The 24,610-nt window shown below is 49.8% G+C and overlaps 1 protein-coding gene across 3 annotated transcripts in view; it reads right to left on the minus strand.

The window, feature by feature from the left end:
• The window catches only part of Lmo1 (LIM domain only 1), a 36,738-nt gene extending 18,458 nt beyond the window's left edge, over positions 1-18,280 (minus strand). Inside the window, exons 1-3 of one of the 3 annotated variants that reach the window (XM_076549956.1) lie at positions 18,095-18,278; positions 13,363-13,622; positions 11,623-11,749 (exon numbers count right to left, since the gene is read on the minus strand). Coding sequence is in view for 2 of the 3 variants with exons in the window: in XM_006978562.4 (XP_006978624.1) it covers positions 13,363-13,387 (25 nt within the window). In the remaining variant the exon portion in view is untranslated. Of the gene's footprint in view, positions 1-11,622; positions 11,750-13,362; positions 13,623-18,094 lie in introns of all 3 variants that reach the window. The other 2 variants (XM_006978562.4, XM_015997281.3) reach the window with 2 other exon arrangements.
• Positions 18,281-24,610: the final 6,330 nt, after the last annotated feature.

The following is a 24,610-nucleotide window of genomic DNA, read 5'->3' on the forward strand; positions in this document are numbered from 1 at the left end:
GCCCTATTTCACAGATCAGAACACTGAGGCTAGAAAGGTTACAGTGAATCCCAGAACCCAGGCAGGGATCAGATGGCAGGTAACCTCACTTCCACAACTCAGACAGCTAGGGAACTTCGTCCATAAATATTCCCAAGCACTGTTCATTTAAGAACAAGTATCTGAGGCTGCAGAGGTGGATTAGTGGTTAAAGCACTGATCACCAGGACCCACATAAAAGCCAGACACAGTGGAGCATGAATCTGTAATCTCTGTCCTCCCACAGGAAGCTGGGAGGTGGAGACAGCAAGATCCCCAGAAGTTTACAGTCCATCTAGCCTGGTGTGACCACAAGAGGCCTTGTCTCAAATAAGGCAAAACCAAGGACCAATAACTCAGGTAGTCCTCTGACCTCCACACATGTGCCATGGCATGCACACATCCCCTCAAAAACACATGTGTACACACACCGACAACAAACATCTCTAAGTACAGAGTTTCCATATGACCCAGCAATTCCACTCCTAAGTATATGTCCAAGAGAAATGAAAACATTGGTCTGAACAACATGTATAAAAGCCAAAAAAGTAGAAATAATCCAAATGTCTATCATTTATCACTTGACAAATGAATAAAAAATATATTTACATACAGTAGAATATTACTGGATCCTGAAAAGGAATGATAAACTCATTGTACTAGTTTATCTTCCCAGGACTCTGTTGAGTGCCAAATCTTAACCACCAGACCACCGGGGACGGGCTTGCTATTGAAGCTTCTATGTCCTTCAAGGATCATGCCGTCTGCAAAGAGGGCATGCCTGTGAGGGAGGGTTCCTTTCAGAATCTTGAATCTGTTCTATATGGGGTGGTGTGACTGTGCATAATGGTATGTGAAGAGTGGCATACTCCCGATGGGCCATCAGAAGTATATAATATGTGCACAATGACTAGGGTGTAGTGGAGACTGGAGAGAGATGGTACCCTTTCCTGGGGCCTGTGAGCCTCGCCTTGGGCAGGGTGTGAAGGTTCAGATCCCAGGCACATGGCCAGGAGGGTAGGAGGCAAGAATGTCCTTGGAGGGGTCAGTCTAAGAGGATCAAAACGATAGCGCATTTTAGCCAGCAAGAGGAGTCAGGCATACAGTGTGGCAGGAAATGGCCACCTGCCCCAGAATCTGGGCTGAGGAATGTGTCAACAGCTCATCTCCACAAAGGCAGGCCAGTCTCCATGCCTCTCACCTATGGAAATTGCCTCAGAAAGGGGTCAGCACAGCTCTGGGATGTCTGAGAAGGATGTCTGGGCTTTCATATCAACCACTATGTGTCCATTTCCTAAGCACGAGGCTGGCTCCTGTGGGTCTCTATGGACTCGTCATGGGGTGCTGGCTCAGGAAACTGCACCTTTGGAAAGCTACTCGATACTTCTCCAGGGAGCCTAGGACTGAGGAGGCGATGTCTAGAAGAGGTGGCCGGTGGTATGGCGGGTACTCATGTCTTTCCAAAGCCACCAACAGTGCCCCAGGGAACACAGTGCCACAGATGACAAAGCACATGACAACACCGTCTCTCATCTGGGATCCATTCAGGGAACGATCAACATGCGCTAGGTCCTAATTTGTTTTTGTTTTGTTTTTTGAGACAGGGTTTCTCTGTAGCGTTTGGAGCCTATCCTAGAACTCCCTCTGTAGACCAGGCTATCCTCAAATTCATAGAAATCCACCTTCCTCTGCCTCCCGAGTGCTGCGATTAAAGGCGTGCACCACCACCACCCATCTCTAGGTCCTAATTTATATGTAAGGAAACCAGAGATCAGAGAAGTTAAGTGGTCTGTCCAGGGTCACCCTGTAGTGGGTAACAGAACAATTCCCTGAGATCTCACAAATGGGGTGGCAGAGCAGGAGTGGGATAAAAGCTATGGTTGCCACCTCCCACCTCCTAAGCCCGCAAGCCACCTCTTCAGTAGTCAGACCTGCATGGGGCTGTTACTTCTTTTAGATTCTACAGACTTCAAATCTGCAGTGTCTGGGCACAGAACCTTGGGGGTTCTTCCCCTTGTGGGTAGACATTAACTGCCTCCTTCCTAACCAAAGCAGACTCCTCTCCACTGTCTCCTCCACAGGCCCAGACTACAAGCTAGGAAGGAAACTAAAGGCAGGTACAAAGGACATGTAAGCTGGAAGAGTGGCCAGTGATCGTCTGCGAGGCTGAAAGAGGACCCCTTTCTCCCACTCTATGCCCCATTCTCTGCTTTTAGTTTTATCCTTTCCAGGCCATTCTCCACAGAGAGGTCCAAATGATCTGATAAAGTGTCTGGAGTCTGCCTAGAGCCCCCAGAGCACTCCCATTGACCTCAAGGCGACTCTTCACTCCTAACCAAGGCACAGCTCACAATGGTGTGGTTCTGTCAGTGATCGCCAGTGTGGTCATCCCAACGACGCTGCGAGCTCCAGTTACAGATCTCTCTGGCCACCCCCTCATTCTCTCTCTGGGACAGTGAGTCCTTATGATCCATGTTGCCCTTCCACTCTGGACCTCCTTCACCTATTAACTCACTACCCATCCAAATGAAGTAACTAAACCCCTGCTATTAGGACCTGGTTCTTGACCCCTGCGTTTTGATAACTATACCAATGGTGGCGGTTTTAATTAGAAAGTAATTCTTAATAAGCTTCATTAGGTCAACTGGATTTCTTGATCAATTTTTCTGTTCAATAGTATGAAGCCACACCCCCTATTTTAATTGTATTGGTATTATTTTCATCAAGATCCATTTTTTTTTAATTTTTCAGTGACTTCTTAGTCTATGACTTGTTTTTAGCTCGTATCAAATCTTATAAATTAGAGTGTTTGTCACCATTGAGACTTCTTTTGTGACGATTTCTCACAGAAAAATATTTCCCGAGCCAACTTCTGCAGATCTAAATTTCGTCAAGAAGATTCAATTCTTCTGTCAATTTTTAGTCAATAACATATTTTACCAGGTGCAGCCTTCACCGTTGCCAGCTTTACTTTGTGTTAATTATTTCAACCGATTTTAATTTTTTCCTGGGTTCTTTTTTTTTTTACTTTGCATTTTCAATAATACTAATGAGATATTATTCTTGTGGGTAAGACAGCTTTGCCATGAATTTGATCGAGTCCGCCTGAGATCAAAGAGCAGCGTGAAGACATCCTTGGGGCGAACGGGCAGGTGAAAACGCCACACTCTGCACTTGGGCGGCTGCCAGGTTGCAACCAGGTGCCCCAGGGAGCCCTGCCCCCTGCCCGATGCTCCCCAGGGTCCTGGCCCCTGCCAAGAAGAGGCCTCACAGATGGTAAATGGCTTCTGGGTAGGGGAGGCGGGTGTGCAGCTGCCTGGAAGAGGCAGCCTCCCATCAACAAGCAAAGAGCCCAACTGTCCAGGTTGCTTTTGCAGCCGGCCACCCTGCCAGTGTGAGTGGGGACAGGACCTGCCCAAGGACTTACTACTAGGCAATGGGCCAGGAATGGCGATGCTGGAGTTCCGGCTCTCAGCTCTGTGCTGCCTAGGCACCCATGGGAGTGCGCTAGTCTGCAGGAGTCCTGTTCCCTCGCAGAGAACTGTAAAGCCATCTCTGCCTAGGCTGCCTTTCAGGTCTGTCCTCACCTCTCCTAGCAAAGCCACTAGGGATGGGAGCCCTACCAGCTCCCAGCTCCAGGTAGGCTGGCTCAAAGAGGGACCACCTTCACCTCCTCCAAGGTGCTGAGGGAGAGGGCAGACTCTGGGCAACTGAGTCCTAACAGACAACTGCTCTGTAGGCCCCTAACTGGTCTTAGCACATTTGCCACCTATCAGAGAGCAAAACAACAAAACAAAACAGAAACCCCAAAGTCCAGAAACCTCCAGATCCAGACAGAAAGTCTATGTGTGCATGAGTAGGTAGAGGTGTACACGTGTGTGTGTGTGTGTGTGTGTGTGTGTGTGTGTGTGTGTGTGTGTGTGTGACAGCCATCCGTTTATAACACTAGAGTCAGTCATGTCACCAATTTCCCCATGCTCCTGACAGGCAGGGGCCTCATTCCAGCCCTGCCACTCACCCACTTTCTGGGATACTCCAGATGAGTGTGTTTCCTACTCCTGGAGTGACCTATTCCTCTACAAAATGGAGCAGTGGAAGGAGGAGGATCAGGAAATCAACGCCAGCCTGGGCTATATGAGGCCCTGGCTTGGTTGGTTGGCTGGTTGGTTGATTTTAAGACTGTGGCTTCCTGATAGAAGGTGAACTTCGTAGGACTGGGGACAGTGCATGTAGCCTACTGGACACCTGGGCCCTAAGGCGCAGCTGTAGAAGAAGCTGACTGTGACTCCCTTCTTAGTCTCTTGGTTTTCAGGAAGCAAGCTGCCATAGCGCAGAGGCTGCTGTGAGCTGCTGAGGCCCGTAGGAATGGAATCGATGGTAGTAGGCAGCCAGAGAGGCCTCCAGTCCAATCCACCTGTGAAATGAATCTTTACAGGCAAATAAGAGAGCTGAAAGGTGGTCATTGCCCCAGGTAGATGGCTGACAGACATCTTTCTTTCCCATCTCCGAGAGGCTCTGAGGATCCAGTCAAACCTCCCCAGCTGCCTGTCCCATAGAAATGCAATGACAGCTGTGTATTGTGTCAAGGTGCTAAGTTCCAAGCTCTTCATTACCCAGTGGCAACTAATCTACCACTGTTCAGGCCTGAAGACACATCCTACCCTGTGGTCTGGAGCTACAAGCTTCTTTCTGGAGGACAGGCCTGGCTATTGAGTGTGAGGAAGTGGGACTTGAACCTAGTCTATCTGGCTAAAACCTGTGTGAGATGCACTTGTTTTCCAAGATAAAACAGTGAATCAGAGAGTGCAAGCATTCTCTGGCACTCACAGGCAGCCCTACCCATCTGACACTATGCATGGTGGTTTATTTCTAGATCCAAGAAGGAAGGGGAGTGGGGTTGGGGCAGGGTGCTGGCTGTAGGTCCTGAGCATCCAGGCTAGCGTTGCCTGACTTCTCTAGAAAGCATGGCTCTCCCCCCTTTTTCCAGTGGAGTCACAGAGAGCCAACCAGCAAGGCTGAATTATTAAAACTCCTTTCTGGGGTACCATGTGGATTTCTCTCCACAGAGACCGAGAGCAGAGGGGTGGCTGCTCCCGCCACACAATATTAAAATGTCACGAGTTTAAGGCCTGCGTCGGTTGAGTCATAAGTTATCAGCACCCAGTGAGGGCCGACAGAAAGCCTCCCTTAAATTATTAAGCAGAGAGCGTCAGACTGTAATATTTTGCTAAACCAAAGTACAGACACAGACAAAGATGTCATTTCAATATTTGAAACCAGCAAGTTTAATTTAAAATAAGAGCAAACCAATAAGCTCAGAACATCGTGGCGCATGAGAGGAAAATTATACTGTGAGGGTGGGGGGGGGAGAAAGTGGAAGGACTTAAGAAATTTATAAAAGTAATCTCCAAGTAGAAATTAGAAATCAAGGCCTAGAAACAGAATAACACAAAAGAAATATTACTGTCCACTTTCTAAATCAATATAACACCGCTCCACGCCGGAATTACCATGGTAACTCAAGTAAAAAGAATCAAGCAATTCTTATTATTTCAAAATAAAATCACAGCCTGAAGCCTGGGTTTTATTACAACCACTGATAGATCGCTGGCTTGTATTTATCTGAAATATTGCTTTTCAATCAGCTGGTTTATGAATGTACACAGGCCTCTCACCAGCCCACTTACTGCCCTGTTTTGAGGCCAGGGGCCAACTGATGACTTCGGTGTGTCCTGCATCTGCATACGTGCTCCAGGTAAAGCTAACTATGGAGTTTCGCCCCCTTCCAGACAGTCCTGTGATGTCGCAAGACGGAGAGTGGAGGCAGGAAGAAGCAGGGGAGATGGGCTCATAATGCTCCTACCCCCAAGCTTGCCCTTGGAGGGGTGGGCCCAGGGCTCCAGAGAGCATGCAAACATACATGCACACACACACACACGGGCACATACATGGAGCCCACCTAGAGAGTTCCTTCCCACTCCAGGTCATCCTCAAATGGGCTCTACCAGGAGTTCTCCTCAGCCCCAAGGGTGGCAGATGGGAAAGGGAGCCAGCAAGCCAGAGAATGAGCTCAGGGATCCACCATCAGATCTCCTGGTTTCACAGCCCAGCCCAGGCATTAGCAGGCTGTGGAGTCTGGGACCAATCCACCCAGTTCTTTGTACTATGCTTTCTCATCTGAGAAATGAGGGTAAGAAGAGTGGCTTCTTCCTAAGGTTGCTATAGGCACTGAATGAGATTAGGGAGGATGTTGGGGATGGATGGTAGGCTGGTTCCAAAATTGCCTGATCTCCATACCTCTTGGTAGCCATGCCCTTCATGATATAAGCTGCCACCTACTATCTTCAAGAGTAGAGTCTGTTCCCCAAGCCCTTGAACCTGGGGTGACCTTGTGATTTGCTTTTGCCAGTGGAATGTGTCATAAGTGACAATATTCCCATGCCAGACAGTGGCCCTGAGAAGCCTGGTATGTATTCATTCTCTGTAGACCTGTCTCTGTCACGACAACTAGCCAGATGACATGACTAGAAGATGAGGGACTTGAGTCTTGTTACCCCAGCATCTAACTGAGCAGCCATTCTCCATCCTCCAGGTTTAAATATGCCCAGCTGAGAGCAGAAGAACTCCCCAGCCGAGCCCAGCTTAAATCTCTCCAACCCAAAGATTTGTGAGCTAAATAAATGCTTATTGTTTCAAACCACTAAGTTGGTGATGTAGCCATCACTGGTATGTATGTATTGGGCAATGCCTTGTACATAGAGTTCAGTAAAAAGAAAGCTGCTGCATGTTTATGATACCTAAGGACCAAGAAAATCATACTGCAGAGAAGAATATCAGTTCACACAGGCATGAGGCATCCTGGTGTATTGCATCCGTGAACAATAGATACCAGGAACTGCTCATGTTGTAGAAACAAGAAAACTGATACCCAGTGAGTTGTCTGAGGTCACATAGCTCCCAACAAGGACCACTCAGGTCTTCTGAACTATGCTCTAGTAGACTGCACTGAAATCATCAGGTCCCTCAGGAAAGCCCACCTGATCCCTAGGAGAAAGGACAGAAGGAAGGAGCTAGTGATGTGGCCTAGTAGGCCTTCACATTAGGCATCTGCCCCTGAAACCTGGTCCAGCCTGCTCACTCCTCTCACCACCTGCTTTTGTCTCCAGCTATATCAGTCCCAGTAGGCTCCAGCTTTAGAACATAAACACAAGCTAACCAATGACAGGCAAGCTTATTATTAGGTAGACACTGTCTCTGAGCAAGGCCAGCTATGGGGGAATGGTGTGTAGGGCCAGGGGAACAACAGGAGTAAAGGGATGGAGACAAACACTGGAACCACATGAACGCAAGCCAGCGTGGATGTATTAGGTCTACATTGCTTAGGGTCACGGGTGGGGTGGCAATCAGCCTTTGGCAGAATGAATGTCAGAGTGGCATTCTGTCTGGCTGTAATAAGCATCAAGAGACAGATGGTAGATGAGATGGAAGATGTCAGTGTCAGAAGAGAGAGGGGTAGGTCCAAAATCCCACTTAAATGCAACCTAGACACATGCTAAGACATGCTAGGCCATCAGCGCTCCAGGAAAAAGACCTGATGTACTGTTTGCCAGTTTTCCTGGTACAACTATTCATACTGTGACCAACTCCAAGCTGCTGATGTCATGTCATTGAGCTCAGAGTTGGAAGCAATGCACAAAATCCACTCTTGCAAGAATTCCAAGTTGCCTTCACTTCATACGGTTGTAGCATGAGTAGAGACCTGTCAGGGGGCCTTGTTTTAGGAAGACCTAGCAAGCCTGGCATTGGGAGTTCTCTTGCATGCCTCAATGTATCTCATCTCCATGCAACTAAGATAGGCAGGAAGACAAGATGGGCTATATGTCATACACATGCATGGGCCTTCTCAGTCCAAAAGGCTCAGGACAGATGAGTGCCTATCGGCACCTTCTAGGAAGCCTTACATCTGAGGACAGTCCCCTGGGGTATCAGTAACTTGCCTAGGGCCATGACTAGGACACCCAGGCAGGCATGTTGTTCTAGTTCATCTGATGATCTGTGCCCAGATTCACCATGCCTTGGGGCCAGGACATGGAAACCAGAAAGACACCAAAGCTCTGGGCTATATCTCTCCACATAATCCTAGATTACTCTCTTGCTTTCTCTGACCCTCAATCTACCTCCCCCCTCATATAAAGCAAGGACTTGAGAAAAGTGTTCATGAAGGCTTTTCCCAATGATGCCACTTGCCTTGAGAATCCAGATACTATTAAGAAGTAAAGGTAGTTTGTCTCCCAGCAGTGACCAAAAACCAGGAGAACAGTGAGAAGGGCCCAGTTTTCATTAGTGAACAGGCCACTGGACTGGGCCCAGGGCTTATTTCAGACTGTACTGAAAGCTAGCAGGGGCAGCGATGCCTCCCATGGCCATGGAGTCTCCTATTGACAGAGTATGTTCACTGACAGTACCTCATTTAACTCTGGTGACAATCTAGGTAGATGGAGCAGTTCTCATTGTAGACATGGGAGGGTACGGAGGCAAAGCACCTCAGCATTGGGCAGAACACAGCACACAGAACACACATTGCACTGCAGAACTCAGAAAAATGGTAGAGACTACAGCAGGTCTAATGCCCTGGCACACTGGGGTGGATACCCATACCCCTTTCTCTACCATCTGTTCTAACTTTCAGTCTGTCTAATGCCTTGATCTGAATTTACTGGGAGGCCCTGTGCCTCGGGTATTGACCCAAGCAATAATTTGGCCTCCCTGTTACATAGAGAGAGATAGGTTTGTATTGTAAGATACAGTTCCAGTGGTGGTGGTGGGGGAGCCCCAAATCTCTGAATCTGCATTTGCTTAGAACTCTTCCAACATGGCTCCACTTCCTCAGTTACATCACCACAGCTCTGTCATCTGCTGAAAGATGGCCCAGCCCATGCCTCCACAGCCATTTCCCAACACAGGTTGCCTTGAGCAGGCAGCCCAGATGAGGCTCAATCTCCTGAGTCTTTCTCCCAGGACCACAGAGGGTCTTGTCACCAATGTTCATCAGCAATCATCCTTCTGTTCTAAGGGTGAAAGACCAAAGTAAATCACTTCCAAGTCCTATCCATAAATGCTGAGAGGCTCTTTAAATTGAAGAAAGCGAGATTGGACTGTGACCAGTCCTGATTTCTATGGGACAGGGGGTAGGGGAGGAAATGAATCCTCAGAAGAGGTGAGAGGCAGACCCTAGCATATTTCCATGTGCTATAAGCATGTTTGTAGGGCACATTCAGAGAGAGGGAGCAAGGGAGACAGCCCCTGCAGCCACAGAGGCCAAGCAGGTGTCCGTGCCAGTGCTGAGCTCCGGCGCGCAAAGGGTGAAGCTTTTAGGCGAGCAGCGGCTAGTGATCTCAGCTTCCCTTGGTCTTAATGCTCCTGAAAGGCTCCCTGTAATTGGGCATCAGTAGTTAATGCAGTATTGACTGCATTACACGCTCCCGTGCCTCCCCTCGCTAATGCCAATTGCATCACCTTGTACAGTCACCGGCTTGCTTAGCCAATAGCCGTTAAAAGCAATCCAAATCATGAATCATATGGGAAACTTTTAGCAAGACACCGCCATCCAAGGAGACAATTTACAGTTGAGTTAATCTGGGTACATTAGTGAGACATGGATTCTGGACGACAGACCAATTTATGTTGTTTCCCTGTCCCCCACCCCCCTCAGTCCTCTGTGTGGGCGAATGAATGGAGGGGCAGGGGAACTGAGTGGAACACCTGCCTCTTTGCCCAGTGTTCCAGGAGGGGTGGGGGAGCCCCCTCTTCACAGACTCTCTGCCTGGCTGAGCTTGTACAGGAGCGGGCAGTGACTGTCCTGCCACTCTGGATTTGCGACGGAGCCCTCTCAGCAGAGCGCGCTGCTGCTGAGACTAGTTGTAGCAGGCATGGATGAAGACAACCCCTCCTGCCGGGCATTAGGTGAGTGCCAGGTGTAGTCCTCGCCCTGCCATCCATGCCAGGCCTTTACTAGCTCTTAAAAGGCTGTAGTACCCACTGGGCTCTGCCATGGAACAGCACAGGGGCCTGCTCCCCACCTCCAGGGCATGATGGGACAGACCAGGAGGTCCCGCTGGCAGCAACCTCTCAAGACAAACTGAGTCAGCTGGCCAGGCTGTGTTCCTAGCAGTCATTAACAATTGAAGACTCTGCTGTCTGGTCTTCCTCAACCCAGCTCGACTCCTCCTTAAGCATTTTTTTAACTTATTAGAAATGCTCTGGGAATCATGTCTGGTGTTTAGTTCCACAATGTGCCTGCTGCTTCCTGTGGTCACCCAAGCCATCCTGCTGGGCTTTTACAGAGGCAGTTTAGACCCAGACCAGCCCTGCTCCAGCATGCCTCTGAGAACATGCTGGCACTCCCAGCGGGGTGCCTTCAGCGTCCTCGCTTGCCCAGGCCCCCACAGCTCAAGCTCTTACTGTTCAGTGTGTCCCCACTCCGGGGGCCTCTTCTCCATCAGTGAAGGTCAAATCTGATTTGCAGGGTTCAGGGCAGGAGTTTTCTTTGCTGCCCTGGGACTTCAGTCTCCCCTGCCCACACTCAAAGTCCATAGCCTGGTGACAGCCCCAGCTGCAGGTGCCAGGGAAAGGGCTGGTTTTCCAGGAGAGTTGGAGCGTGCCTCCCCTTTTGCTGACAGGGAGACTGGGCAGCATTTAGAAAGCCCAGACACTGAGTTCCAGTAAAGTGGAGATGGCTAGGCCAAGAGCAAGCGTCCAAATGAAAGCAATTAATCTTAAAACCCGAAGTTTAACCATTTGCAAAACAGATCTTTCTGTCTCTGTGGTGACCCTTCACTGCTCGACCTAATGGATTACTTTATTAATAATGCACTGTGCTTAAAAGCAAAAAAAAAAAAAATTTTTTCTGACGATTCAATACTTCAGAAAGTCTCTTAAACCCGTTGCTAGGGCAAAACGATTGATATTTTATTATCTTTCAGAAGTGCAACATGAAAGCCCTGCAGCCCAGCAGAGAGAGGGCTTTGGTCCTCTGTAGCTGGCAGACCCGACTTCAACCAGAAGAGCCCAGCCTCTCTCAACAAGATGCTGCCGGGCACAAAAAAAGGTGTTGGAGGAGACTAATAGGAGCCCCGAGGTCCTGCGGCTGCCAGACAATGGGTGTCGTGTGCAGCACTGAGGAACACACCCCTAAGAGCCTAGGGCACCACATCTGCCACACAGTCCAGGTGGCCACATTCTGGGAGGGCAGAAGTGTATATGAAGTTAGGCAGTAGGTACCGAGAGGCAGCTGAGTGTATACACAGCTTTTCTCCATCCCCCAGTGAAGATGCCCAACCTTCAGGACCCCAGCACCTGATTTCCTTATGTTGTCCTGGATCTCTGAGACCAGCAGTGCCAATGGGGAAGGGCACCATGTTGTTTGATCGCACAAGTAAGGGGATGCATGGGCATCACATGCCCAGGATATCCAATTACACAGCAGTCTGAAGGTCTGCAGACACCCACTGCCTTTAGCATTGTCCCCAGAGCCCAAGCCTTTCTAGGGCACAGATCCTGGGTAGAGGTGGAAATGCCGTTTTGCCAACATAACAACTAATGTACCTGGACAGAAGGCTCCTACACACAAAACTCAGGTCTTCTGGGTTCTAGGCCTGGGGAGCCAAGAATGTGGAATAACTTTGGTCAAAGATGCACCTTGATTTCCACTTGCTTCTCATAGTGACAGTCCCTGTAGACACCAAAAAAAGGACCCTTTGCACCCTTTTTAAAAAAAGAAAACTCTGGAGCTGGGCACGACTGATCTGAAGTAACACAGGATAAGGAAATACTGACGAAAGCAGCCAAATCAATGGCTCTTCTCTCCCTGTCTGGCCTGATCCCAGGCCTCTCCTTCTCCTTTGCATTCTATATAAAACAGCTCCAGCCCAGTGCTGATGGCCTTCTGGAGCTCCAGGGGAGGGTCTGTGAATAGAGGAGAATCTGCTGTTATCCTCCAGCCAGCCCAGAACCATCTAGAGCCCCTCTTTTTATCTCTTCCTTCATTCATGCCAAGAACCAAGCAGTCTTTGGGGGACTTCCTGGTCCCATGTCTTCCCAGCATACATCTACCCAGGTCAGACATTTTAAAGGCACTCTTCTGCTGATCTCTCAGAAGGTATAGTTACACTGGGATAGCTGGATGAAACAGCAGCCAAGTGAACATCCGGTATGACCTTGAACAAGTCACTTAACTTTCTGGTTTCAGCAGTAGCCATGGCAACAATGTCTCCATGGACAGAAGGCACAGACCCAGTGGAGGATTCCTGGGGATGGATTCCTGGAGATGTCCCATTACTTCTAGCCTTTCCAGTCCCCACCCAAATGCCAGCAACAGTGGTCTTGCCAACAGTCTTGCCCAGCTCTCCCTACAGAATCTATAGAACATACAAGCCTTCCCTACAGGGGCCAAGGGCCTGAGACAGCACTCCCTGGACCTTGGTGCCTGTCTTAGGTCACAGGACACATGCTGCGTTTTACCGCCAAGGCAGCCAGTATTCCCCAACCTTTGAGGCCACTTACTGCAAGGCACTCCCAGCCAAAAAGACTTTGGGGTCTTTGAGACCACCTGCTAGTGGCGTACTATAGCCAGGTGACCCTCTCAGCTCCGAAGCCCTACTGAATGCACCCAGGCTCTTGATCATACATCCGGGCCACCCTCAAACCACTCCCTCTGGAGTGCTACTGGTCCGTGGCGGGACGATTCTTCCTCTGGCTCAAACTCCCGCCTTCACATTCAAGGAGACGTGAGGTAGTGGCCAGCACAGGAGACGTCCCTCTCACCGAGTCATGCCCGTGGGCAGCTAGCTGTCCCCGAGGGCCCAGCTGGCCTTCCCCCCTCTGCCAGGCATCCCAGCTTTCGCGCGGTCCTCCGCGCTCCCGCTCGCCCCCAAGCTCTCTAGTCCGATTGATTCTCCCCGAAGCTGCTGATTTGCTGGGCGCTCAGCGCCTCTCGAGTTACGCGGCGGGCGCGGGGGTGATGGCTGCGGTGAGCGAGGAGCAGCCGCAGAGACCAAACGCTCAGCGTCAAGCGCCAGGGCGCGGAGACCAGAGGGCAGCCCGAGCCTCCACTCCTCTCCTCGGCGTACCGCCTCGCCCAGCCCGCCAGCCCGGGGACCGCGGGACCTGGGGGTGCTAGGCCAGGACGTCGCCCACCCCACCCGGGTCTGTCCTCCCGCCCCGGGCTGCCGGCTGGCTCCACAATCCGGCGTGGCCCCGCGTCTGTGTGCCTGGGTCCCGGTGCGTGGCATCCCGCGCGCCGTGGCGAGGGCGTTGGGGGCGTCGGGATCCCTGCCCGCCACCTACCGTCCTCCTTGTCCAGCACCATCATCTCGGGCGCTCCGTGTCCAGCCGCTGTTCGGCTCGGCCGGGAAAAGGGCGCCGACTCCGGGCGCGCTTCGGCTGGGAGGCCGGTCCTCCGGCAGTGAGCGGGCTCTAATTACCCGCTTGTCCGGCTCTTAACCTAGATTGCACTCAGCTAGAATTACATTCAGGAGTGAAGCACTTCGCAGATACAAAAGCAGTCTCACCTACTTTTGTGCCTCAGAATTGCAAGGAACTACGAACTGCAATTTAGAGAGAGAGGGAGAGAGAAGGGGGAAGAGAGGATCAGAGCCGTTTCTTTGATTCTCACCTTCTAAATGGCTCAATTTGCCCAGTATAATCTGTCTTAATGTAATTGCATTTGATAGCTCATAACCCTGGCTCTGGCAACGACACAGCTTTCAGCCTCATAAAGTGTTTTCCCCTCGGATTTAATCTGAATCTCAATCTGAAATTATATTCAAAGAGATGGGGGAATCTCGGCGGCCGACTCCCGCTGCCTTTCTCCCTCAATGTATGAGGTTTGCACTCCTGCTACTGAATAAATGCACACATTTCCCGAGGCCCCCCTCCCTGCCGGGTTAATGGGGAGTGGAGACGCGCGGTTGCCCGGCTCTGCAGCGCCACCTGGAGGCCTCTCCGCTCCAGGTCGGCGAATGACTGCGCTTGGGTCCCAAGGTTTCTTCCTGGTCTCCCAGGGCAGTCTGGTGGACCCTTGCCTGTCCCCTTCAAGCCTGGTTTCTGCTTCCTCACAGAAGGGCTATTTCTCTGATCATAACTCCTCTCTACCAGCTCTGCCGAGGGTTTCTAGTTGATTCTATAGTTGTTTGGCAAAGTTAACTCCTCTGCAGGGCACAAAACCTCCTACTGTGAGTCCCACAGTGACTATGCCTGATCACAGCAGCGTCTGGTACCCTCATCCCCACCACCCACAGCACCCTGATTCTGTGCAGAGGGTAAGTCCTGTTTCAGCTTCTCTCTGAGCAAGCATAGATGCCTGAAGGCGTTTTTCCTTCTGCAAATATTTACTGAACACTTACTATGTGCCACACAGTATTCTAAGGCTCTGGGGATACAACAGAGAACAAAACAAAGATTCTGTTGTGGCGCTGACAATTCTTGCTCTGTAACTCATACAGCAGGAAGCAAGGCAGGCCCAGTGCTTCTCCTCTTAGACCACATTTCCAGAAAAACCCGGTCCAGGCTGCCTACTCCAGGAAGACCACCTACTTTTAAACCCCAAGAGGTTTTTTTGTTTGTTTGTTTGTTTCCCTAAATATTATAGAGCTCTAAAATTGAGTGAAAATTATTTTCTTCAGCTCAAGAAGGGCTCCAGATAGATATGTTTGGAGCTTGGTCCTGAACGTGGCTCTGGCAAGGTGTAGGAAGCTGAGTCTCCTGGGGGTGGGATCGATGGGAATCGATCCATTTGTTGCCAATTAATAAATGACAAAGCTGGCCAATCACTACACTTTCTGCCTCAGTTTCCCTGTTTATGAACTGGTCCCCTCTGTTCCGTCTCTAAAGGTGTCATAAAAAGGTAAACTGGTGCTCCAGACAATGTGGGGGTGGGGCACTACCTCATACAAAGGAGACCTGGAGGCTAAGTCTTGCCCCTTCCATCCTGGGAGGCCCCCATACTTTACAGGAGTATGGGGAGGGGCTGTAGCCCATCCTCACTCCAAGGCAGGGAAGTCAGGCTTTGAGGAAACTGAAGTGCAGCTGTTTCTAATGAGATGCCTCATCTGCAGCTCAGAGGGTTTCGCTTTCCCCTTCATCTTGAATACTTAATCCTAATAGTCCTTGAGTATATTTGATGTTAAATATATCATTTTGCTCAGACTCGCTGTCCCTCAGGACTGCAAGCTTGATCTCTCCCCTGCCACTGCAGCCAGAGCTGTGCCCTCAAGGTGTGAGGGAAGCTTCATTATTGCTGCCGCCACCCATCTGGTGCAGCCCCCCACCCCGCTCTGAACCCAAACCAATCAATGTAGCAAGTGCAGGGCCCGGCAAGGGCAGCATCTTGAAGAAGAAACCTCTGGGCTATCTGGAGACATAAGGTCTGTAGTCTTCCTCCTGATTTCCAGGTGCCCACTTCTTGTTTGGGGGGGTCTGACCCAGACCCACAAATCAGGACTCAATTAGCTGGAACCACATTCCCACTCTCTTGTCTGTGCCTCAACTCACCCCAGCTTCCAAGGTACCCAACTGGCAGCCACATGGCTGACATCCCTTTGAGGAGTCAGGACCCCTGCTTCTCAAGCCTGAGACACCAAGCAGTGAGCTACAGAAGCAGGTAGGACATCTCAGCAGGGGACCGGTGCTATAGGTGAAGACTGCTTGTCCTATTACACTCTGGCTTCCTTTACATGCTTCCTTTACACCCTAGCTATGAGCATGGCATCCCAATTCGTTCTGAGGGGAGAACTCAGCAAGTCTTAGGGGATTTAGAGAATCTTGACGCTCACACCTAGGAAGGATCCAGATGTGACTTCACTTATGGGGTGGCCTTAAGCTCATAGGTGGGTCCCACTCTCCTGCCCTCCCCCTCTCAGGCAGCTTCCAGGTCCAGGGACATGCCAACAATGTCTGAGTGGAATCCTAAGATGCCCTGGGGCTGGCTGGCAGAGGCAGTTTTCACTCAGTACATTCCACAGGTGGTGAGCCACTTCTCTTCACACCACTCCAAGAGTGCTCCAAAATGCCCTTGAAATGCCTCTGGGGACAGCTGGGGGACACCAGTTATTCAGTCCTCAAGGCTGCCTGGAAGAGAATGGGGGTGGCTGCTAGCTATCTTACATATTTCTGAACAGGTCCCCGCAGTGCATCCTTGTGCCTGGCAGAAACATCTAGAGAAAAGGGTGCCTGCATTGGGGGGGGGGGGGTCGGGGACGGGGACGACAGTTTCACTTGATGCCTAAGGGCCCAGGCAGACGAGATAATCCAGAACTCTTCAGAGGCTGGCCAACATGCCTGAGCCTAAGGGCCCTGATCTCAGCACAGTGAAGTTATCTCCAAGATGGGGTGACAGACTGGCCTCCCAAGTGGTGGTTGGAGAGGTATTCAGGGTGACGAGGACTCTTTCCCTGTGCACATGACAGTTACAGGACAGAGTAAACCATTATCTGCAGTGTCATCGGGATGCCTGCTGGCCAAGTTCGGATGCTCCCCCTTTGCCTCATACACAGAAGCAGCCAGTGCACAGGAATTCCCAACCAACTTATCGTGGAGAAGTGCGGTCGGCAAACTCCCTCTTTGAGATTCTAGAGAGCCCAGAGAGGCCTTCTCAGAAACTGCAGTCACAAACTGTTAGGCCTTAGACCTGCCTAAGCTAAATCAGCACAAATCTACTGTGCCCCTCCATGAAAACCACCTACCCCTGTACAAGAGGCCCCAGACAGCCAGGGGTTTAGAAGGACCTAGTTCTGCCCTAAGGCTGAGGGGTTCCCTGTGCTACAAGAGTCTGTGTGCTAAAATAGACTGCCCTGGACAAGCCAGGGCCATTGATCACCACAGGGGAGACGGTAGGATAAGACAAGTAACTGAAACCAAAGAGGAAGCCAGCCAGCCAGGCCCTCTTCCTAGTGATCAGCAGCTCCCAACCCTACATTTCTGAGTCTCCTGTCCTACCATGTCCTACTCCAGGCATGACTGTGTGTCTGTCCTCAGCCCTGATGCAGAGATCGCTTCTCAAGATACCCACGATGGAGGGGGTGTTAGTTTGATCCAAGGGTAGACCTAAATTTTGTGGGGCCCAAAGTTTACAGTAGTTTTAGGGGTGGGGGTTCTTTAAGAAAAGGAGTATGATTCAAACCAGCCTAGGTTAGTTACAGTGTTTTTGACCAGTCTGGACTGCAGATCAAGACCCTATCAACTGATCCTGGTCCCCCCAACCCAACCCACCTGGCCCAAAATAAGAGGAATATGATATTGTTAATACAAACTGATCACCAGGAATCTGGCAACAGAAAGAGACCCCGAGGATCCCAAACTTCTCTTGGCTAGTCCACCCATCTATCCCAACCATCAGGACACTCACTAAAGTAGCCTGGGTGAACTGATGGCATGCAGTCTCCCTGCCCTGCAGGGTGACGAAACAACATCACCCACCAAGTAGGCTCTGAAGTCACAGACCTCAGTAAGATGGGAAGAACCCAAGGACCCACGCTGGTTAGAATGAGCCTTCACTTGCCAAGTTCTCCGAGCACCCCCCTGGGGGATCCCTTCCATACCGAGGTATGGAAAAAAAAAACAACGAAAATACTCAGAGAGGCCCAGAAACTGGCTGGTGATGGGTACTACGAGGAAGCCTGTGCCCCATGGGTCTAATATGCTCTCCAGATGAGAGCAGGAGCAAGAAAGTTCCTAGCCAGAGCATGCCCTATTCACAGGCTCTAGGACGCGGGGCGGAGAGGTGGGGGGGGGGGGGGAACTTCCTCACAGCGGGATGCAGAGCCTGGCACCTTCAACACATACTCTCTTACACACACATACACACAAACACACGCACCACTACACACACAAACACACACCACTACACACACACACACACACACACACACACACACCAGGGCACACATCCAGCTTCCGAGCTTCCGGGAAGCCGCCAACCGGCTCCAAGCAGCAGTCGGGACCGGTGTCTGGGCCTCTGCCACTGGGGTCGAGGTGGCCTCGACAGAACCTGCACTGCTCCCAAGTGTCCCCGGGCACCTACCGTCCTCCTGGTCCAACACCATAGTCCCCAGGCGGCTCCAGCCGGGCGCAGGCGGAGGACGCAGAGGGACTCGCAGCTCGGACTGTCGCCAACGGGGCGCCTGCGCTGCTTCCCGCGGTCGCGCGTGGGCCCCGCGCCCCGCGGCCGCCGACGGGGGCGGACGGAGCGGCGCCCCGAGCGCAGCGCCGCGGGCAGGGCGCGCGGGAGGAGCGAGCGAGGGCGCGGCGCGCTGGGGGGCGGGCGTCGGGCGGGGTCGCAGCCGCGTGGGTTGAGCTGCCGGGACCCGGCCGGAGCCGAGCGGGAGCCTGAACCCGAGCTAGGGCCGGAGCCCGGGCCGGAGCAGCAGCCGCAGCCGCGTGCGCGCGGGTTCCCTCTTGCAGTCTGCCGCGCTCGCTCTCAGCAGAGTGCAGCTTGCATTTCCCAGGGCCCCTCAGATTCCCCTGTTAATTAAATCAATTCATTATGCTCAGATCTGATTAGCGGCCCTTCCCCCCTTTGAATCAATTATTCAATACACAAACATAATTGCTTGGGCCAGAGGTGCCCGCCATTAGCTTATTTAACTCCAAGGACACTAATTACCCGCAGGGCACGGGAACTTTTCTCATTAATTCTGACAAAACACAAAAGCACAGCCAGAGTGTGTGCGTGTGAGGGACTCTGTGCATGTGTATGTGCGTGTGTGACCGCATGCCTGAGTGAGGGATGAGTGGGGTGGTGGGCCACTGGGAGAGTTTACGACCAGTGTGGGGAGGGTGGCATTTGTGCCATCGCATGTGGGAGTATGCAGTTTGGGACTCTGTGTGTGTGTGTGTGTGTGTGTGTGTGTGTGTGTGTGTGTGTGTGTGTGTGTGTGTGTCAGTGTGTGAGTTGATCTGGGTGTGGCTCTGGGTCTGGGACTATGGACCGGAATTGGAGACCCAGCACAGGAGGAATGCAGAGTGGTTCTGTGTATGACTTTGAGGATGTGACTCCCTGGCATTCTACCCCTTCCTTTTTCATTATTGTCCAGCGAATTGCAGCTACAAACCTGGAAAGTGCGGACTAGGAAAGAGAAACCCTAGCTGGAGCAGGGGTGGGGGGCACTGAGGACAGAATGGGGGAGGCTGGAGCCAGCTGAGGCCACATCTACCCATTCCCTGCTGCATCCCGCCTGCTCCTGCACTGACTGAGCTTTGCTACATACACCCCCGAGTTCCCACCCCACCCCCACCCCAGCTCCTTTACTCTCTCACCGCCCCCCCCCAATACTACCCTCACTCTCCGCTGTAATGTGAAAGCCCCACTTCCACATACGCTTGACATTGGAGCAGCTCCACCCACCCCATCCTAGTTTTTCCCTCCAGTCTCAAAGCTGGAGAGAGGGTGTGCTTAGAGTGGACCGACTCTACATTTTACCTCCCAGGAAATCTCTATTGAGGGAGCCAGGGAGAGAGCCCACAGAGGCAGGGACACAGAGGGTAATTGATTCCCCCAAATTAGGTTTCTGCTTTCCAAAGACTGGTATTGTTCAAGTTCTCAATGTGCACAGAGGTATTGAAGATTTCCTTTTTGTTTCCTCGGGCAATGAATGAGCTTAATCCATTTGGCTTTTATAAATCAGGAAACTAATATTCACTCCTTCCATGGAGGCTTAAAAAATTTAATTGGTGGTGGTGGGGGCTTAGCAGCCCTTATGCTGTACTCAAGGCCCCACTTATCAAAACACATTCTGATGGAGGGGTGGGGAGAAGAGGGAGAGTCACACTGATCCTCTTGCCCTCCTCCATTTTTGCAAATGGTCTCAACGTATCTGGGAAAGTTTCTGAAATTATTGCACAAATTATGTTCAATTTAGTGATGAAAAGAAGCCTCTTCAGAGGGTGCCTCCAAATTGGCTGCTTAGGTGCCCAGTAGTGCTGAGGCCCTGGGTGTATCCGTGCCATGGCGGGATTGCCAATTCCTTTTTCTCTCCATCCTAAGCAGTTCCAGAATTGTCATCTTCCTGGTGCCAAATGTTACCTTGTGCCTCTCCTGCTCTGACAATCTTTTTTTTTTTTTTTGGGGGGGGGGGGGGCTTGCAGAGAGTTGGCTCAGCAAGCAAAGGCAGTTACAGCCAACTGGCAACCTGGGTTGGATTCTGAGGACCCATACGGCTGAAGAAGAAAATGAACTCTTGTTGGTGGTCCTTTGACCTCCAATATGTGCTCCATGGTATGTATTCTCTGCTCCACCAACTAAATAAATAAATGTGATTTTAAACAATTTAAACAATCTTTCCATATGCATATGTATGTGTTCCTATATATTCATGTGCGTATGCCTGCAGGTGTGTGTATGTGTGTGCACGCATGCATGCTCAGGTGCACGGACATGTATGTATGTGGGTGGGCTCGTGCATCTGGAGGCCACAAAACAATCTCAGATGTCATCTCCAGGAACACTGTCCACCTCTGTTGAACCAAGGCCTCAACTCTGAGGCTGGACTGGCTGGCCAGTGAGCCCCCAGAGTTCCTTCTGTCTCTGTCTCCGCAGCTCTTAGAACTCAGGTCCTCAGCCTTGCTAGGCAAGGGCTTCAGCAACTGAGCTATCTCCCCAGGTCCTGCTCAGACAATCTGGGATGGCTCTCCAGGGTCCAACAGATAAACTTGGAAGTGCTCAGCCTATCAGTTTAGGCTCCTCATGTTCTGGGGACACCTGGCCACCACCATGCCCCTTGCTTCAGTTTAGATGATACTTATGAAGACCCATCTACTTGCACCCCTGCCTTGGTGACTCTTCATACCCCTCTCCACAGAGGCCCCTCCCTGGTTCTTGTAGTCCTGCCAAGGCACTGTTCTCTGCATTCCCCCAAGTGGCTGTGTATATGAAGGCTGAGGTTGCTGAGTGAGGTGTGCATGAGCCTGTGGAGACATGGGGATGAGGTCAGCCCTGGAGTCAGCGTTCAGCTCTCAGTTCTCCTTTTTTGAACTGTATATTTCAAAATGGAGACTCAGAGGCAGAACACCAAGTTTTCCCAGGATGTCAAAGAGATGGCCTGGGACCAGAGCCCAACAGCGTATTTCTTCTACAGGCCCAATATGTAAGACTCTTTGTTTAGTTCTCTGTGTGACCAGGAAGGGCCACTGCCTAAAACTGGTGCTAGCTGGTCTTTGTATTAGGACATCTGGTGAAGGGGGCAATTGGGACCTGAAACTCTGCCCTTCACTCCCTAAGCCGTGTGCCTGGCTGCACCTACCCCAAGAAGGAAAGGCATCTTTTGATAACTGATATAAAGGACCATATGGGCTAGCATGGGGAACTCTGCATGAGGCCCCAGCCTCTTTGCAGCCATCCAGACTGTGGCAAGAGCCTGTATGAAACTTAAGGAGCCAGCTGAGAGGGAAAAGAGAGTCAGAGAGAAAGAGAGAGAGAGAGAGAGAGAGAGAGAGAGAGAGAGAGAGAGAGAGAGAGAGAGAGACAGAAAGAGAGAGAGAGAGAGACAGAAAGAGAGAGAGAGAGAGAGAGAGAGAGAGAGAGAGAGAGAGAGAGAGCGCTCCCGAGAGAGAGAGAGAGAGAGAGAGAGAGAGAGAGAGAGAGAGAGAGAGAGAGAGAGAGAGAGAGAGAGAGAGCGCTCCCACAGAATACCAACTAATACTGCATGGTGATGACAACAGATAGCCAGCTCCATCTTGCATTTGCATGAGGCCCAAAATCTTGGTGAAAGATTCTGAACTTAGTCCATAGCTGGGACTGGGACATGAGCAGACCTGCCATAAGGGCTGAGGTTCCCATAGCATCGGTGTGTGTGGGGGGGAGGGGGTTGTTTGCAAACTGGGGGAGAGGCAATGTACTAGGCTAGTCTGCAAGACCTAGTGTGGAGGAAGCAATGGTTTCAGAGGGGCTGCTAGGCAGAGAAGGGGACCGCGGTGAAAGTAAGAAACTGGGTCACTTGGAACTCTACAGTGTTGCTTTGTAAGCCCCCACTGAAACAGCTGTCCCCAGAAGCTAAGGTGTCACCTTGCTGGGTGAAAAGAAAAAAAAGGAAAAACAAAAAACATAGGGATCAGCAACATGGTGGCATCGGCAGAGAATGAGACAGCTGCTCTAACTGTAGGGAGACATTGATCTTCCTAGCCCATCAATCCCACCTCTCAACCCTTGGATTGTCAGGAAATTACTCTCGGGAACTTGAAATCTAGTGGTGTCCAGAGGGGACTTGAGCTGTGCACCTAAGCATTTTCATAAGGTCTTGCACATTGTGGAGAAGATATTCTGGAAAAGGGAATTGGAGCAAGAGAATTTGGGGTAAATTATTGTAACTGTGTAAGACTAGTACTTAGCATTTATATAGTCTTTATGCTCCGAACTGCTTTACTTGCTCAACAGACAGGATGGGAAAGGCCTTGTCTGCAAGAATGGGCCGGAACAATAACAAGAGATCGGACCCACTGCCCACTGCCCCTGGTGGCAATGGAGTTCCATGCATCAGGATGTTACAGAAAATGCAAAGAGAGTGAATTTTCCTACTGCAAAACAGATTGTCGAGTAAGTTAAAAATTAAAATACAACCAAATGCTGTTTACAAGAAATTCTCCCAAAACAAGGTGACAAAAAAGACCAAAAATAGAGCAAGGGGCGAAAAATACACCAAGCAAATGCAAGCAGAGAGGGAGTAGAAACAGCAATATTAATGTCAAACAAAGCAAACTTCAAGGCTAAAAGCATAAACGGCTTGGAAATGAAAGCATACACTCTGGAGTTACTTCTGAATCAAAAATAAGATCAAACCTAAAATAGAAATCATCTAATAATGGAAATGACAGCAGCAGCATACCATGCAGAACCTATGAGACACAGCTGTAGTCAGAGGGGAAATCTATACCCTTAAATGCTTTTAATACCAAAAAGAAAATAGAAAATGGAGGGGGGAGAAGGACTTAAAATAAATGATCTATACACACAATATAAGAAATCAGAAAAAGGACAGACAAAGGCCTTCTAGGTGGTTCAGCTAGTCAAGGTGCTAGCCTCCAAACCCAAGGACCTGAGTTCAATCCCTGGTTCCCACTGGGTAGAAGGAGAGCCAACTCCTGCAAGCGTCCTCTGACCTCTACACATGCACTGAGGAATGCACGCCCCTCCACTTCCAATAACAAATGCAATTAAATATTTTTAAAAAAGAAAAAGTGCAAACAAGTTCATAAAAACAAGAGGGAAATCAGTCAAGTTAAAGTTAGAAAATGGTAAAAATATCAAAAATAGTAATTAATAAGAAAATTAAAACCACAGTTTACTTCTATAAAAAGACCAACAAAATAGAAAAAAAATCTGTCTGGGCAAACATGAATAAGAAATAAGGGGGCTGGGCGGGGGAGAACATCAGGAGTACAGAACAAGTTAAAGGGCTATATCATTCATATGTATAGACCTGTGAAAGTCAATGTGAAAAGCTAGAGAAAATGGGTGACATCAAGAAAGTAGAAAATTATGAAAACCAAGCACAGAAATCAAAATTCACATTCAATCAATAGATGGAAGAGACTTAAAAAGAGATCAACACTCTGTCATCAAAACATAGCAAGATTCCATACGCTCCAGCAATTCCACTTTTGGATATACACTCCCAAAGAACTGAAAGCAAGTTTCCCCGGCAGCATTGTTTACATTAGTCAAAAGGTGGAAGCAATCCCAGAGTCCATCAATAGAGAGGTGGTTGAACTAAGTGTGGTATATCCATACAGTGAACTATTAGTCAATCTTAAAAAGAAAGAACATGCTACAACATGGATGACTGTGAGGATGTGATGGTTAGTGAAATAAACCAGTTACAAAAAGGTAAATACTGTTTAACTTCACAATATGTGGAGCATGGGGTGACTAGTGTACTCAGGCTCAATGATTGCTGCCAGGGACAGGGAGGAAAGAGCGGTGTGGAGTTATTGCTTAATAGGCACACCATTTCTGATTTTCAAGACAAAAAAATTGTTGCACAACCATAGAAGTATGAACAACCAACCTATATACCTAGTAGATATAAGGATAGTGAATATTTTATATATATATATATATCTTATCACAATTAAAACATTTTAAAACTCAAAGCATAGATTATATTACAGCAAGTTTTATACATTTTAAAGCCCAATTTAATGCTACTTAAACCTTCCCAGGCAATATAAAAAAGTTGGAGAGCTTCCTGGTTTTGTTTTATGAGCTAGCAATTTCTTAATTCCCTAACCTTATAAAGATTGATTTTTAAAAGAAAGGGGGAAAAATCACAGAACAGCTTGATAGGAGTATAAAGTCTGAAATAAGATATTAACCAACTGGAGATGGGGAACGTACCAACATAATAGCATACTATAAAAAAAGGCAGGTTTATTGTAACACTGCAAACCTGAGTCAGCATCAGAAAATCTACCTACATGAATACCCACATCAACGAATAAAGGAACAAAATATAGCAGTAAAATATGTCAAAAAAATCAGACCCAGCATGCTGGCACATGTCTATAACCCCAGAACTAGCAAGATAGAGGAGGAGGATCAGGCATT

The sequence above is a fragment of the Peromyscus maniculatus genome, chromosome 1 (genome assembly GCF_049852395.1).
Source record: "Peromyscus maniculatus bairdii isolate BWxNUB_F1_BW_parent chromosome 1, HU_Pman_BW_mat_3.1, whole genome shotgun sequence".
Lineage (NCBI taxonomy): Eukaryota > Metazoa > Chordata > Mammalia > Rodentia > Cricetidae > Peromyscus > Peromyscus maniculatus.